Raw genomic sequence first — 18,375 nt, forward strand, 5'->3', positions numbered from 1 at the left:
TTAAGTTGCAACTGAAGAACGTACAAGAACCACGTTATTACACAATCCAATTCAACTAGTATATCATCCCCTTTTCATGTTGGCCCGGAAACTTTTCAAAACGCTAGAATTCTCTGCTTGTGTATATTATTACAATTTCAATTTGGAAACATATTCCCGATTCATAAATATATGTAATAATAAAAACCGTGTTAGAACGAAACCCGAATTCTTGACAAGACACACTTTTCGATGTAGGTGCAGTAGATGAACGTGAAACAAACTATATTATGTTTTATATTTCAGAAAGGAAATGATGTCTGAAAAAAATAAAGCTTACCATTCTCTTTCTTTTGAAACGGAATCTAAACTTTCACTGCCAGAAGCTTATGACAATGCTCTCAAACAGGAGAAAATAAAGCAAGCCTTGGAAGAATTGAGACGTTATATCAGAGGTGAGATTTTAAACGTCAATCTATAAGCGGTTTTTCTAATCGAGAGTCAATTTAGAAGAAGAATAACAAGAACTAATTTTCGTTTTAAGTGTTTGTGTTGCTGGTTCACTAACAAAGTACACTTTGATAAATTATAACTACTATTTAATAATAATAAAAATTATTAAGAAATTCTTAGCTTAATTGACACTCTTACTGAAGATATTACCTGCAGATCAATACTATATAATCAGTTGCATGTATGTTATACGTTATATTATAAATAAGTCAAGAATTATTGTCGTCTGCATGGTATTTATAATATAGAAATATTTTACTGATAATGTATTACTTCAGCTTACTGAATAGTTTCCCCGTATTATTATTACGGCTAGATTTCCATTTCTTCAAATGAATCTATAATATTTGTTTTAATGTAATACTAATTCTAAGCTAAAACTAATTATAATGAGTACACCGATTATTATAATAATAAAACTCTCTTAATAGAAAGTATGAGATAGTAGAATGCAGTATAAACATATTGCCTGTTTACTTCAAGACTGACGTAACTCAAAGATGCCATATGGACTTCTTTCAATGTAAGCTGGTTTCAACATTGTATGAAACATTTCTGTAAATACAGTAATACATTTTCTTCAAAATTGGCGCTTACTTCTGTTTGACTATTATATAGACACTCTGTGTAATGTTAGTTGCTTAAAGATAAATCTTATTTCACTTGATGCTAAAATTAGGTAATTTATTCTTTGCTTTAAAATCCTTTTATATACCCTTCACATTATACATATTTAAAAGAATTAGTTTCCTAAAACTAAATTTCGAATGGTGTTCTAATGTTTGATTGAGACAGAGTAGTTCCATACTCCGTTTATTTTATGTAATATAAGATTTTTAATATAAAAGTAATTTGAATAATAAATTTCATTTAAAGTAACTAGAGGTTTATTGTTTATTATTTAAAAAATAAATAATGTATGTTGTAGGATAGTGTAGTAATTACCGAATTATCAATTTCTTTATTAACAAGATAACCATACATATTACAATCGGTTAACTATTATAGATGATTATGTCTTGATTTGAGTTCGAGATAAAAATATTTTAACTAAAATTTAATCTTTCTATTTTATAACTAGGTGAAAAGAATTTAAAAACAAGAACGGATGACAACTACCTAATGAAGTTTCTTTGGACACACGAACTCGACCCAGAAAAAGCATTTGATAAAGTAAGTTAATTACATTTAAATTTCTATAACTTTTTTTTTTTTTTTTTTTTTTTTGTAAATATCAAATACACTGGTGTGAACAACTTAAAAACGATACAGTTGAGTTGATTTTCAGTTTAACGTCCCTTTCAGTAGCGAGTATGAGAGGGACTTACTGATTAACGTGGAATCCGAATCACATGAACTGATGCCGGGAATCAAACCCGGGTCTCTCACGCCAAAGACACGTGCGCTAACCGTTAATAATGATATAGGTAAAGTAACATAAAATACTGTCTAGTCGGTGCAAATGAACTTAAGCCCAGCTGCATGTTCCAGAGCTCTTTTACATGAAGTACACATGAAGCAAGATGTTATAGGGCGTAAAGTCAGCGTGACCGTAACGCCGAATGGATCTGCTTCCCTAACATGAACCAACTGAATGAAAGGAACGAGACAGTGTATGTCAGCCAGAGAGCTGCTAAGATTATTGTGGTTGTGTTACTCAACAACATAGCCATGAGATAAAATTTGGATGACTTCATACGGTGAAGAATCATCGGGAAACTTGAAGAAGGACGAAATGGGACGAGTGTAGCCCAGGACTTTGTTATGCCCTCAGCATTGTTTCATGTGCATGGGAAGCGTCCCAAACCACAAGGAATGCTGTGCGAAGAAGTGGTGAAGATCAACTACTGTCAACTACGGCAGCAGAGGACCGCTACATTGTGCAACAGGGGCAGACTTCAAGCTCAGCGAAATTGCAAACACATTTAACAGTATTGCAAGGCAATTAATTTCACACTTTACAGTGACACGTCGGCTGCATGGGGGTGATATTTTTGTATTCCGTTGACATCCGTAATTGGCAGCACCGTTTGAGGGAGGTCACGAAAATCAGGACTGGCCTGAGGAGGAGTGGAATCGAATTCTCTCCTAAGATAAGAACAGAATCAGTCTGAGTAGTGGTTCTGTTCTTTTACTCATCTGGCGAAAGGTGAGAACAGGCCAATAAACCCAAGAACATAGTTGAAGATGTCGTTTTGTTTTTTTAATTGTTTTATGTAAGAAGTAATAATGTTATTTGGGAATACCGACGTCCAACCTTTTGAGCATAGTACACTCATACCAGTCAATGTTGTTGTGACACTATATTTTTGTCCCCGTGTGACATTTTAGAGGTACATTCGGCTCCGATTTCATCTTCATCGCTAATAATGCGGGACGGCATTGAATGGTTCAGGTAGCGGAGCTTTGAGAACGCGAGGATGTTTGGCAAATGGAGTGGCCTGTCTATTTTACTGACTGGGATTACATCGAACACTTTTGGAGTGCTATAGTAAGACGTCTTGCATCACTACCTGATACACCAAGGTTCATAAGTAGCTGTCAACAGCGTTGATGGAAGAATGTAACCCCATGCCACAACCACGCATTACCAACCTTGGGAAATGCATAGTAGCACGTTACAGACCATGCATCAGTGTCCGTAATAGTCACACACCTTTCTAAGAACCATTTCTCTTCTCTATAATGTCAAGGGGACTATCATGAATTGCAGTAACTCTAATATGTTATTATTTTTGTATAAAAGTGACATTTTTTCTTCTAACCACGCGTTACAACCTGTTGTTTAGATAGTATGGCATCAACTTTTCACCACTAAAGTATGTTATTTCGACCTGTGTTTTTGTCTTAATTTGATGGAAGAATCGTTGATTATACACAGAAAGACTTACGTTAGAGTTTGTTTTCCATTCGAAAAATATATAGTAAACTAAATTTGTTAACTATGAAAATCTAGAATTACAGATAGCCCTAATATGGACATTTCCTTGAAGCTATATTACACTTAATGTAAAGAAAAAATTCAAATCATTAAAATAACATATGTAAGATTTAACTATGCTTGTCTTCAACTGAGATACAGGTACTTGAAGAATATAATACTAAGTAGTCCTTAAAAACTATAGTATATATTGTTTAACATATCACAGTATTACACTAAATTTACAATAAGAAGTTTGATATGAGTAGTGTTATATCCTAAACGTACTTCATATTTGTCAACAAAGCAATTTGCTTCCCTACAATTACTACAAGAAAGCAAACCACGGTCATCATCGTAATCTACATATGGTCCTGGAAAGGACGAACTCATAACCACCCCGAGGTTCTATGAGGACTCAAGAGGATAGGATATATAAGACGCCACAGCACCTTCGAAAGCATCAGTTTCGTGTGGTCACACCTACACTTCTCTCTTAGTTGCCTGAAGCTCTGAGAGACTTGACCTAACTCAAACCTCTTAGCTTGCCTAGAGCTCAGAAGTTTCTCGTTCATTTAGCTTTCCTAGAGCTCCATGGGTAATAAACCACACTATATTTTCTTGCTGAGAGCTTGTAACCGCAACTTCTTAGCTTGTCAGAGCTATGAGTTTCATTTGTTTTGACTTGTCTGGGTCTGGGGACCTACCATTTACCAGTAAAACCAATAGAGAACATTATTTCGGTCTCCGAACGGCAGTTATACTGATTTGCATCATATTTGAATATGACGGGATTTGGATCATAAAAACGGTTGTGGGAAAAAGTCCAAAAGCCCGTGTATTAATTTCTCTACCCCCTGCCTTAGCAGACTAATTTTACAGTAGTATAATAATATTTTTATGGTTAAACATGGAAGACAAGTTTATGCTAAGAATATATGAAACAGGATTGTTCAGAAAAATATTATTTTTACCTTGAATATGTTGCCGAATGTACATAGATTAGAAATTATGGTTTTACTTAAATTAAAATTTAGTATTCATAAAATTTTATCTATATTTAACTTTAAACAATGGAATTAAGTATCTTTCAAGAATATATAAGCAAAAAGCATTAAAGTGATTTAAAACTTCAGTAGCAGTCTTCCATCGATCATCCTGATGTAGCATATCACTATCTTGCCTCGAGATCATCTTTTATAATTAATAATATCTACAGCAACGTACTGCTATGCCACAATTTAACGCTAATGTTCCTTTTTAAACACTAACTTACGTTTAAATCAATTCAAACTTGACATTTATTTGGTAGAAGAATTTGTGACCTTTCTTTCTAACATCATTTTTGAGAATAAAATGAAACTGTTAACTATGGATATTTTTAAAACTTTAATTCTAATTTATCCTGAGACAATCCAAACGTGGCAAAGCACTAGCTTGTTCAGAGTTCTTCAAATCGTTATTTAGGGGTGTTCGGTACAAAATCACATCTAAGGCTACGCAGGAGACAAAATGACACATCAATTTCACGATATATTTTCGAAATGAAGTACATTTTCGATGTCTTCGGCGCTTCCCAAGTTACATCTTTCTTTGTGTTCTAAACTATATTAAGGGACACCGCTTATGGCATTTAAAGGCGACGTTCTGAGTTCTTTTTAAATGCTTTGTGAAGATAAGGCTTCACACTCTCATAACCTCGGTACTACCGAGAGGACTGCAGTTGATCTTAGAATAATAATGATTCATATTTAAGTAACAATCAATAATAGTAAAGACTAATCATTGTTTATTTTAACATCAATACTGTTCCTCCTGTTACGTATTACTGTAATTCAAAGATGACGGAATGATAGCGTTTTTGCCTATGATCAACTTGTTCCTAGCGGAAATATGTTTTCTCTTTTGTTTCCAGTAATGTGACATTTTATTTCGTTCCTCCAATAGGGAAGAATACATTTTTGCGCAGAAGTCTGGAAACATCCTAACAAGTGGTAAATGCTGCAAAATATAAGCAAAGTAACAATACAGCTGAAGAATATGTTTGACAGAAATGTTTGGAGATACATCACAATGACATCCACCATCTTGAAGTCCACTATCTTGAATTTTGTGCAATTGAATTAAATGCAATCTATAGTAAGTGGTATATCACTTTAATAGCAATTGTTCGCAGAAATTGAATGGTATTGTTATTTTGCTCTAGAGCTAACCATTACGAAGTTATGACTTTTTATTTGTTTGTATCGTTGCAGCTGATTTACTAGCAAAAGATGATTTTGATGCATGCATAGTGCATTGAGATCGTGCTGATTTTTGGAGGAAAAAGCACAAGGGTAACTACATATTATTTTAACTGCCGTCATCCGAAAAGGAATCTTATAAGCAATGGTACTGTGTAAAAAGTGCTGGAGAAATTCAAAGAAACCGAATCTTGTTTACAGATGAGGCAGATGTTTACGCATCAAGCAATATTAACAAACAGAACGCACGTTACTGATCGGATACTAGTCTGCATTGCTTTGACACATCCTCAGATTTCCCCTTCAATGGTGTGGTGTGATGTGTAAAGGACTCGTGTTGTGGCTCCATTCTTTATTGACGGGATCCTGACAGCAATGAGTTATCAGTGCAGGTTAAAAATGACATCTTGCCATCACTCCTGTCAGATGATAGGTCACTCTTTACGTTTTCCATCATGATGGCGCCCTATTCCATTATGGTACCTGCGTCCGTGAGTACTTTGATCAGCAGTTTCCTACTAATAGGACCTTTGTTGGATAGATTGATCTGTGATTTCCTCTTTTGCGCCCCTGGCTTGATCCACTGGACTACTACCAGTGATTCCATGTAAAAAAAAAAAAAAAAAAAAGTATGTGGTGAAAATCAGGGTTATTCAGCATCTCAAGGAATGAACTGTGGACGCAGGTTTTAACATTGCAATCAGCACTTTAATGTTGACAATCGGAGAGCACATTGAACATGACCTGTAAAAGTGAGTAAGAGTGAGAGTGAGCGTGTGGCCCCCCTCACTCCCATTCCATTTTAAATTTCCCAGTTACTGTTGGCTGAATTGGAATGAGGCTCTATGTACTGTTCGTCGACGTAAACTGTGTTCTAGTTTTATCTTTTTATAAGTTGGCAATCCTGTGAGTGGTGACTCGTGCTTCCTGTTCACCGAACAAAGGATGTGCAATATGGTCAAAATGATGCAAAACATAGTTCGTCGAATTCAAACATCATCGAGACTTACTTTTACTGTTTTTAACATTTCAATTATTTCGCTTTAATGGTGAACTCCTTTAGCACCTCTCAATGTGTATATTTTTTATAAAAAAAACATTTACTATTGATATTTTTAAAATATTATTTTGTTAGGTATAGCGCAAGCTTACTGACTCCCAGTAAGAAGCGCGGGTGTGCTTATCGATGGCGGCAAGCTGAATGGTTCCGTATACATCACGTTCACTAAAAATCAAAGGATTCTTCAACCATCTTCATGAGAATTTTAAATCTAGTTACGTAACGTACTAAAGTAACGCCGAAGTAAGTATAAAAATGTAAAATTAGTGCAAAACCAAGGGATGTATAAAAACAGCGCTTGACATTCGAAATAGTGAAAAGCAATGATTTGTGAGCATGGAACCTTAAGGCTGTTGCTACCTCTTCGCTGAGTCGAGTTTTCTCCTATCTAATAACATTGGAACTTTTTTCGTGTTTTTCTCAGCAACCAATGAACAAATCCTTATAAAAATTTGCATAGAGTCAGGTCGATAATAAAGGATTTGTTATATGAGCTTATAATTTTACTAAAAGCCTCCAATTAAGTTATTCATTCCCCCCTTTTTTTCATGTGAAGATTTGCAACAGTGCGATCTCTGCTTCTCCCTGTTTGTATTAGCAGCGTGAGGGAAATTCGGGCTAGCCATTTAAAACAGGTTTTTAAACTCTGTCCATATCGCATCTCTGGAATGAAATTTTCTAGCCCTCCCGTCCTTTTCGAGGACAGATTTATGGCACTGAGAAGGAGGGGGCGCTCTTTATTTCCTTTGCTAAACCTATTGCTTTTAGTATATTCGTCTAGTCTCATTCGGAGTTCTTGTGGTTACTTTCAAACATAGCAAGATGCCTCTTGCGTCTCATGTATTTCAGTCTTATACCTGGTGATTGGTTATACAAATATAAATTAGCAGACGATTGTGATAGCAGATAAATTTCCTGTATGGGGGCCGCGGTGGCTCAGTGGTAGAGCATTCATCTCAGTTGCATGGGGTCCTTGGTTTGATCCCAGCTCGCGCTAAGTGAACTTTGTGGTGGACAAACATCGTGTGCATGGGTTTTCTCGGGGTTCTCCTGTTTTCTCCCACTTTCTTCATTCCACCATTTCATTCATTACTTATCATCACTGTCTCCTTTAGCCTAACCGGCATAACTGTGGGACGTAAAACTTACAGATTTCATTTTATTTTCAAATTTCCTGTGTGAAATAATAATAATAATAATAATAATAATAATAATAATAATAATAATAATAATAATAATTATTATTATTATTATTATTATTATTATTATTATTATTATTATTATTATTATTATTATTATTATTATTATTATTATAGGAAATTCTTGGCACAAGAGATTGTAACGAGCAAGGAATATCAGTGCGGCTTGGCACTAGTAATTTAGTTAAAATTTGTGGTCACCACATCGGTTCCTCCTTGCCGGTGTTTCCTTGACCAGAGACTGGACGCTCTGCCGACACCAGTGGGGTTTTCACATTGAAAACACCAGCGCTCTTTGACTTTTGCAACCTCACGGAAACAGGTAAACCAGTGGAGATAGCATTTTGGAATAATTATATATATATGTATATGCAGACCCGTATTCAGGAGGATCTAGGGGTTTGCCCCCCTAAATTTTCGCTGGCCTCTCTAAACTTTTCACGGTAGGCTTGCAAATGAAATATAATATGGTGATAAACTATGATATGGTTGGATCGGGCTCCCCTAACTTCAGCCGCCCCCCTACATTTTTGGGCTGGCTACCGGCCTCTGTATATGTATTTGAAACTGTGAATAGTAGTATAGAATGTTTATGCTAAATAATAATAATTTCATTTTTACCACATACGAAGGAAATTTAGAAATAAACTTTTTTGTTACACAAATGTGTTCTTAGCGTGAATGCTGTCGAATTCTATTCCTAATGATGACAGATTTTTCGGTGTTGTTTCAGTATCGTGAGGCAACTGGGAAACTGAAAAACTGACCACACATTACCCTTCTAACAGAGCACATTTGTAGGAAAAGTGAAGTGTAATATCAGGGATTCTTTTACTAAACAGAAAAACATCTATACATAATGAAATATGTAGTGTTAATGTAGATACAAATGTCATTTTCTTGGTAACGTCTTTTCTTGGTTATTACTTTACGAAACATGAATAGGGACTTATTTCTTGGTAACAGGGAATAGGGACTTATTAGTGTTACTAACCTTGTAACTTACGCATTCTAAATAAGAAATATTTATTTTCCAGATGGTGAACGCGAAATTTCATCTATAGCTACTATATATATATATATATATATATATATATATATATATATAGTACAACACATATTAACAGAATAATTTTAATTTTATGCATTATTTTTTCATGCTTCATTTTAAAATATATTGCTTTTTTTTGTTGAGGTACACCAATTTGTCATTGTCATACATATTAAACTAAAGCATTACCGTATGAGTATAAAAATATGTGATGGAATACTTCGTTACATCAAGCCACAACATTATGTAAATGAAGTTATTAAAAAATAATAAACAAGCAGTATAATCAAAATGCTAAATGTCACCGAAGCACTATTCACAATTTAAATATCTATGAGCATACTCCAAAATCCCTGGTAAGTTTCTATATTGAAAAAAAAAAAAGTAAACAAAATTCACAAGGCCACGCTAAACATAAATACAGGAAAAGTTAAATAAAAAAAATGTTATCAGTAAAATTTTTACTCTTCCCCTCCAAAATTATGTCTCAAATCAAGTAAGTAACTTGCTTAAATTATACTGGTCTACGACTTTTTAATTTTGTTGATAAGTGGTCAAAGTTACACTCGAAGTATTGACTTCAATCAATACAAATAAATCAAACAAACACTAATATTTCACATTTATTTATACAATGAGTATGTCATAGTTTTTTAAAAAACAATTTTCATTTCATGTATAAATTTTAAAGAAATAATTCGGTTTCAAATGTTACTTTCACGCAAAAAAAAAAAAAGAAAAAAAAAGAAAGAAAATATACTATGGTAAATTAAAGTGAGATTACAGTGTTACGTTAGTTCAAATAAGATGTTAACGAAATTTTGCGGACAACTCTCGAAACTTATCTGAGAAGCAACTTTAAAAATTGACAAAAGTTATAGATATACTTCATGAGTGAGTAAAGAAAGAATACAATTGTAGATTAAAAAGAGATCTTTTTAAAAAATCTGCAGTTAACAGGAATATAGTTAACAAATCTAAAAGATTCTATAAAATAGATTTAAACAAATCTTCAATCAGATCAATTGATTCCCTAAATTTTCTTTGTATCACCTTATATATAAATATAAAAAATATATAAAAACAAGAATTTTAGGAATAATCCAAAAAAATGGATCTGATCCAAAAAGTGCATAAAAAGATTGCGATCTTGCCAAATAATTAGTTTTTGTATCAGGGGCCACAAAAGTTAGCAACGGTTCCTAAATCGAGTTTTCGTATTTTCTACGGAATTTGCACATCATACTGAGTAAATTGTTAGTTTGGGTTTGGCTACACTACCTGTAGTTCTCCAGATATAAGGCTACAAGAAAATGTTTGATTGTATGAAATATATTGGATTTTTTGGATCAGGGTTCACAAAATTTTTGAATGGGCCCTAAACCGAATTTTCGTATTTTTTACGGAATAAGCACATCATGCGGGCTAAATTGTTACTTTTTGGTTTGGCTATACTATATGTAGTTCTCAAAATATGGGACGTACAAGAAAATGTTTGAATGGGTGAAATATATATTGATTTTTTTGGATCAGGGCCCACAAATTTTTTGAATGGCAGCTGAATCTTTTTTTTTTTTTTTTTTTTTTTTTTTACGGAATAAGCACATCATGCTGAGTAAATTGTTAGTTTTGGTTTGGCCACACCCTTTGTAATTGTCAAAATATGGGGCGCACAAGAAAATTTTTGATTGAATGTAATATATTGAATTTTGTGGATCAGGGCCCACAAAATTTTTGAACGGTCCTTAAATCGAGTTTTTGTATTTTTTACGCAATAAGCACATCATACTAAGTTAAGTCATAGTTTGGGTACGCTATATGTAGTTCTCGAGATATAAGGCCTACAAGAAAATTTTTGTCTGAAATAGATTGCATCTTTTGATCCAATAGGGTCTAAATGTATACAATATATATTGGTGTTGTTGTCCATTATTATGTTTGATCTAAATCTATAGTTGACTGGTAATAGGTGCTGTTTTGAGCACTATTCGTTGTTACAAACGATACACTTTATTTTAAATTGAAATATAATAAATAAAATACAAATAATACGTCACTATAAAAGTAGCTTTTCTTTTAGCAGTATAGAAGTTTATTATAAATACCTCATATATAGATAAAATGGGCACTGGAGTCAAGAAAGGTATGTCTCTTCATGTTTTGAAAAATGTAATAATAATAATAATAATAATAATAATAGTGATAAAGTGACATTCGCTTTCGTATACATTAAAAGTATCTTTATTCAATAGAGACAGTTCGCTTCTAATTACTTGTAACTGTCTATACTTGACGGGAGGAAAAGCTAATGTAAAGAAGAATGGATCTGTTCTCGCTGTGTTTATTTTTTTCTGCTTTCAGCAAAGAAAACGTACTCCAACGCCTCCTCACTGAAATGCCATAAATATGTCATTGTTGAAAAGGGTCCCCTCACAGCTGTGGACAATGTTGAAACTTCAAAGTAACCCTCAGTTACTCGCCGCAACCTGCTAGAAGAGAGAACGCAGTGTCGTCAATGCGTTGTTGCAAATCTTCACATGAAAAAAAGGGGGGAATGAATAACTTAATTGGAGGCTTTTAGTAAAATTATAAGCTCATATAACGAATTCTTTATTATCGACCTGACTCCATGCAAATTTTTGTAAGGATTTGTTCATTGCTTGCTGAGAAAAACACGAAAAAAGTTCCAATGTTATTAGATAGGGGAAAACTCGACTCAGCGAAGAGGTAGCAACAGCCTTAAGAAACAAATAGTTGAATGTATTCGCAGTTGAGAAAGAAAACTAAAACGGAGCCTAAATGATGACCATTGATCAATCAACCAGCATCTATAAAAACTTTTCATCAATGGGAATAACAATGTAACCCCCCCCCCCAAAGCCACCAATTTTTAGTGCAACAAAATATAGTGTGAATAAGTAGCGTGTGTTAAGTGTTTGTGCATTGTATAATTTAAGTATCAGCCGGCATTCACAATCGATTATTTTCTTCAAAGAAAGAAAGAAATCAATAATTCACCATTATTTCTTCGTAATGTTTGCGTATGAAAATCGTTATGGGCTTATGATGTGCTAATGTACGTTGAGTAAATTTTACTATAATATGTAATAATATTGTGTACGTAAGTATTACATATAACTTGTGTTCATTGAATAAAAGTTACATATGGTACATGTTTGGTTTGCAATCACCTTTACTGTGTGCTCTACACAAATCACTACTGAAATGGTGGATATTCCATCTAACTACTTGTAATTATTTTGTTGATGTCAGCAGGCGTGGTGAGGACGGTGGGCGCCCGAAGTCGCAACCTCAATTGAGTGTCATATTGGTTCGAGATCCTGCTTGGAGGTTTGCTCATGTTTTATTTTAATGTTGTCTGCTGTCCGGCGAATGTCCTCTTTCCACCAATTGCCGAAATCCACCGCAGGTAAGGCGTACCGAACAAGACTCGAACTCAGAAGGGTATGTGAATTAGCTCATCCCGAATGGGACCAGGTAAGAATCAAACCCTTCCGGTCATAAGAATGGCGCTCCGAAACAGGAACAGAACTCCTTCACCGTACATGTAAAAAGTAGTGATTTATGTGTAGAAACGTAAAGGTATAAAGTATCTGACTCGTACTTAGAAATTTTCTGCAATTGTGAAAAATGGATGAAAGTAATGTTAAGTTAGTGCTGGACGCACTTAAAGCAAATAAAACTGAAATGCAAAATTTACGTGAATCTTTAGAAAACAAAATTGAAAGGGTTAGTGAACAAACTAATATGGTACGCGAATCATTAGAAAATAAAGTTGAAAAAGTTAATGAATCTTTAGAAAATAAAATAGCTGAAATAAATGAATCTTTGGAAGGAAAAATAGAAAAAGTTAATGAGTCTTTAGAAAACAAAATAGTGGAAGTTTCTGAAATAACAAAAAAGCAGATTGACGATAAGCTTGAGGTGCAATTAGAAATATTCAGAAAAGAATGCGTGGGTAGATATGAACAAATATCGAAAGAAATAGACGAGAAATGTGAGAAGGTAAATGATAAATGTGAAAAAATATGAGGGAAAACACTTCAGAATTATCAAGAACTTGAGAACATTACGGTCGATTTGGGTAAATGTGAAGAAAAGGCGGACCGAGCTTTTGAGAAAATTGAAGCAATTGAGGGGTCAGTAAATAAAATTGAAGGTAATTTAGAAAATAAAGAAAAAATGTTAGTGGGATTAAGTGATACGACCCACAAGTTAGAAAGAAAGGTCGCTGTATTCCATAGTAGGGTTGATACTCTATCACAGAACACTATCCCTCCCGGTATTGACGTTGTTAACATGAACCAAAATATTGCTTTGATAGGTGACAGGTTGTTAGGTTTAGAAATTAAGGTAGATGAAACCCAAACGAAGTTAACCTCATTGACTGAACATGCTAGCAGAGAGGGGAGTGAACGTAACTGGCGTAGATTAAGTACATCCGGTGATGATAGGAGTAGCCATAAGTCAAAATACAGCAGTAAGGAAGAAATTAGTAGTGACAACCAAACAGATTGTAGTTCCTCGACGGCTAGTGAGACAACAAAACTAAAGAAACGTATTAAAGTGAGAAAATCAGAAAGGGGTGACGTAAAAAGGGCTAAACGACGAATATTGCGTCATGGTGACATTGAAATGTTCCCAAAGTTTTCTGGTTTAGAAGATGACGAGTCACCAACTTCGTTTTTAGAGCAGTTTAAGATTGCAGCGCACGCTGTAGATGTACCTGAATCCCAATATTTGGATGTACTAGGGTTTATTTTTACCGGTAACGCTCGTGAGTGGTACAAGTCAAAATTAGGTACATTTCGTTCATTTAAAGATTTCACTAAAGAATTCAAAGCTCAATTTGGTTCTGAACAAGTCATCGCAAGCAAACTCTCAGTGTTGCAATCGCAAGCGTTCAACCCGAAAACTGATGGTACGGTTACTGATTTCGTTCACAAAAGGTTCAATAAGATACGTGGTTTGTCACCTAATATACCGGATACTTTTATTGTGAATACAATTAAACAGTTGATCCCTATTTCTTACCGACGACAATTAGCGTTGTTCCCAAATTTAGATTTCAGTTCATTTTTAACAGCCCTACAAAATCTTGAAGCACTGTATTATGACAGCAGAAATACTAATGATAGAAACAATTTTTATGGTAGAACTGTACGTGTCTATCAGGTAGATGAAGTGCAAGGGAATTACGAGAATTTTAATAAAAGGGGAAATTATGGTAATGAAAACCACAAAAACTCAGGTAAAGGTAAGTTTGACGGACCCAGAAGAAAGGGAACTCCGAACAAGAGAAAGTTCCATTGGAACAAAGGTAAGAATAATCATAGAAGGAATAATGATCGCAATGAAAGTCAGGGTAATAATCGTAGTAATTACGAAGATGATCACGAGTATGAAAATTCAAATCAAAACGAAAGAGTGAGCTTTGTAAATAGTAACCATGATGAAGGTATGAACCGAACACAGCCAATGTCTACATATACTCAATCTGCACCACAATTTCCGTATTATGGCCCAAGAGTTATGTTTCCACAAAACAAAGATCAAACTTTAAACTAAAGTTGCTCTCCAACGCGAGTGCGGTTGGCAGAGTTGGTAATGTAAATGGTAATTTTGGTACTGAAAGTCAAAATGCACTCAAAAATGATTCGCAATGCGAGTTTGTTGTAATTGGAAAGAATGTAGTGAATGTAGTAAGTTGGGACACTGATTCATCTGAAAGTAGTGATGAAGAACAGAAATTTAATAGCCAAGCTAGGTCAGCTGAAATAAAAGTACATATTTTAAATCAACCGGTAGTAGCCTTGTGTGACTCTGGAGCTTCGGTTAGTATCTTGTCGTTAGAGACATGGAAACGTATAGCGTCAATCATATCACACCCTCACTTGCGACCAGCTCCACATATTTTGTTGGTGGATTTTTCAGGTAAGAAAAAGAAACAGGTGCAAGGTGAAACAATATTGTGTATTGAAATAGGGAAAGTTAGTTTTGACGTACGTGTGCTAGTTGTCTCTGATTTGAATACTGAATGCTTATTGGGTAGAAATTTTCTCACACAATCCAAGGCAAAGATAGATTTTGGTGATAATTCTATTACGGTTGAAAAGGAAGGAGAAATTGTTAACGTACCTATGCTAGGTGGTCAAGCTGACAACATGAAAGTTACAAAAATTCTGACCAAAGGTGATGTACAGAAAAAGGTAAATCTTGTATCTCAAGTTGGTATTGATATTAAAATGAATGTTACTAGCGACAGCGAGGATGAATCAGAAATTTTATTTGAGATTGGAAAGGTAAATGTAGAGTGTCCCATAGTAAATAATTTGGTAAGTGAAAAACAAAAATTAGAAAAGGAATGGGTTAATCATGTTGTTCTTTCTGATCAAGCTTATAATAAAATTCGTAATTCTTGTATTAATGAAAAGGAAATGAAAGTGTTAAATTTAGAAGTTGCTAACGAAGATAAATTTTTGTTTGATTACTATTCACAGCAAATTTCAGAAATAGATTGTGAGATCGAAAAATCGCATTGTAAATCGTTAGATAGAGCTGCAGTTTGTAATACATTTGATAGTAAAATTGAAAGTGAATTTGTTCCAATTTCAGAAATACGGGAAAGGGTTATGGAAGCACAATTGTCTGATTTTGAGAAAGAAAAATTGTTCAAATTGTTGTTGAAACATAGGAAAATTTTTAAAAATATTCCCGGGCGTTGTACCAAATTTGAATATGAAATTGAGGTAGACACTGATCAACCTTTGGTTAAAAGGCAGTATACATTACCATATAAATTCAAAGAACATATTGATTCGCAAATCGATGAGTGGTTACAATGTGGCGTAATAGAATCTTGTGTGTCAATCCATTCTCACCCAATCTTTTGCGTGCCAAAGAAAAACACTAGTAAAATGCGAGTAGTAGTCGATTTAACTGTCTTGAACAAGCATGTAAAAATAAAACAATTAAAGGTAAATAAAATTGATGATCTGTTGTTAAAGTTTCAGGGTGCTAAGTACGTATCAAATATTGATCTAGTAGGAAGTTACACACAAGTTCCAATTTCTGAAAATTGTAGAGATTACACAGCCTTCTCGTGGAATGGCAAAATGTATAGATTTACATCTATCCCTTTTGGATATGCAAATGGAGGTGTAGGATTAATGGCTTGTCTTTTGGTTGTCTTAGGTCATGCATTGTTTGATAAATTAGTTACGTACATCGATGACATTTCTGTACCAACATTTTCTTTTGATGAACAGTTAGAAATTTTAAATTTGTTGTTTACAAAATTAGAAGAAGCCAATATGACTGTAAATTTAAAGAAATCTTCATTTTGCAATACGAGTTTTCAATTTCTTGGTTTCGTAGTCACACCTGAAGGCGTGAAAAAAAATCCGTCGTATGTAGAAACAATTCGAACATTGCCTCGTCCGAAAAATGTAAAGGAACTTAAGCGAGTGTTAGGTTTGTTCGAGTGGTGTTCTAAATTTGTATATCATTTCGCTCATTTAGCCAATCCATTGTTTGAACTTCTGAAAAAGAATAAAAAATGGGTTTGGACTGACGAATGTGAGCAAAGTTTTACTCAGTTAAAAGCATCGTTAGCTGAAGAAGTGTTGTTAAATCATCCGCTGTTAGATCACGATTTTTGTTTAGTGACAGACAGTTCCTTGGTAGCAGTGGGGAGTATATTATTTCAAGAAGTTAACGGTGAAAAACACATACTTGGTTTTTACAGTAAAACTTTGAATAGTGCACAGCGAAATTTCACTATCACAGAATTAGAGGCGTATGCAATCGTTACAGCCGTACGTAAATGGGGACATTTATTATATGGCCATCATGTGAAAGTTTACACAGACCATAACTCATTAATGTTTTTGAATAAAATTCGCCATTGGAACTCTCGTTTGGCTCGGTGGAGTCTTGAACTACAGGGATTTGATTTAGAAATAACGCACATTTCAGGGAGTGAAAATGTAGCTAGTGATGCATTGTCCAGGATAGTTTTAGCTCCTCCTAGTGAAATTTTGGACATAAACAATTTAGAAGTACTTCCATCATTCTTCAGAAATCTCACACCAGGAGAGTTAACCGAAAAACAAAAGGAACATCCTGAGTATAATAAAATTATCAAATTTCTAGAGAAACCAAACGATCCCTACAGTAAGATGCAAAACAGAAATGTAGAAAAATTCTACAAACTGGAAAATGGTATATTGTTATATAAGAACTTTCACTTTCCCAATAGTTGGAGAATTTGCGTCCCACCATCTTTAGTAAATCTGGTAATTGAAGAAATGCATAATAACCGTGGACATTTCGGGTGCGAAAGAACAGTAAGCTTCATCAGCGAGATCTGTTATTGGAAATCTATGCGGCGAGACGTGATGAATTATATTAACGATTGTCTCGAGTGTAAACGAACTAAAGTCGATACTCGACCCCCGGCGAGACCTTTAGAAACCATACAGGTGAAAGGCCCCAGGAGATTAATTTCGATTGACATTATCGGACCTCTTGTGCCATCTCCCTCAAAGTGTAAATTTATACTCTCAGTTTTGGACGTCTTTACCCGTTACCTTGTTCTATATCCGATCCGGAACGCTACTACGAAGTGCGTAGTTAAATGTTTGGAGACATTGTACTTTGTGCACTTAGGAATACCTTCAGCTATATTGGCGGACAATGGTAGTTGTTTTATCTCTAAAAACTTCAAACAGAAAATGGAAGAATATGGTGTTAAGATATTTTATTCAACGCCTTACCATCCGGCGTCGAACGCGGTGGAGAGAATCCATCGGGACACGAACAGGTTGTTCAGACTGTTTTGTAAAGATGATCATGGTTCTTGGGAGAAATTTATACCACAAGTCGTTGTGTTGCTGAACTATTCTATATCTAGCAGTCTTGGCGCGAGTCCAGCCAGTTTACATTTGAACATACAGGCTGAAAAACCTATCTTCGAACATTTTGGCATTTTTACAAATGATACAAACGAAAATGACAATGAAAGTTGGAACAATAAATTGGTAATGGCTGATTTTAAAAGAGAGGAAGTGATCCGAAAGCGAAATGAAAGGTATAACTCACAACAGGAGAGTAAACACAAAATACAGGTGAATGATCTGGTCTTTTTGAAACAGACAAACTTAAGTTCCGCAACAGACAAGAAAATCGCCAAATTTTTCAATGTGTTCAAAGGACCCTATCTTTGTGTTAACAAACCCTCCAATTCAGAAAAGGTGTTCGAATTGTTAGATCCTTTAACTGGTAAATCAATTGGATCACATTCTGTGGATAGACTTAAGATGTGGAAACCTACGAAACAAACTCGTAAAATCTGGTTAGATCTTGCAGTAAAACATAGTTCTGAGAAA

The 18,375-nt window shown here is 34.5% G+C and overlaps 1 protein-coding gene across 1 annotated transcript in view; it reads left to right on the top strand.

Moving 5' to 3' along the window:
* The first annotated feature begins 291 nt into the window (after positions 1-291).
* Positions 292-18,375, top strand: part of LOC145693279 (retinaldehyde-binding protein 1-like) — a 76,561-nt gene continuing 58,477 nt past the window's right edge. The window contains exons 1-2 of the mRNA XM_081769124.1: positions 292-434; positions 1,574-1,665. Coding sequence (XP_081625250.1) covers positions 293-434; positions 1,574-1,665 — 234 coding nt within the window. The 5' untranslated portion in view covers position 292. The remainder of the gene's footprint in view (positions 435-1,573; positions 1,666-18,375) is intronic.

This window comes from Thermobia domestica, chromosome 8, assembly GCF_964235325.1.
Source record: "Thermobia domestica chromosome 8, izTheDome1.hap1.1, whole genome shotgun sequence".
In the NCBI taxonomy this organism is placed as follows: Eukaryota; Metazoa; Arthropoda; class Insecta; order Zygentoma; family Lepismatidae; genus Thermobia; species Thermobia domestica.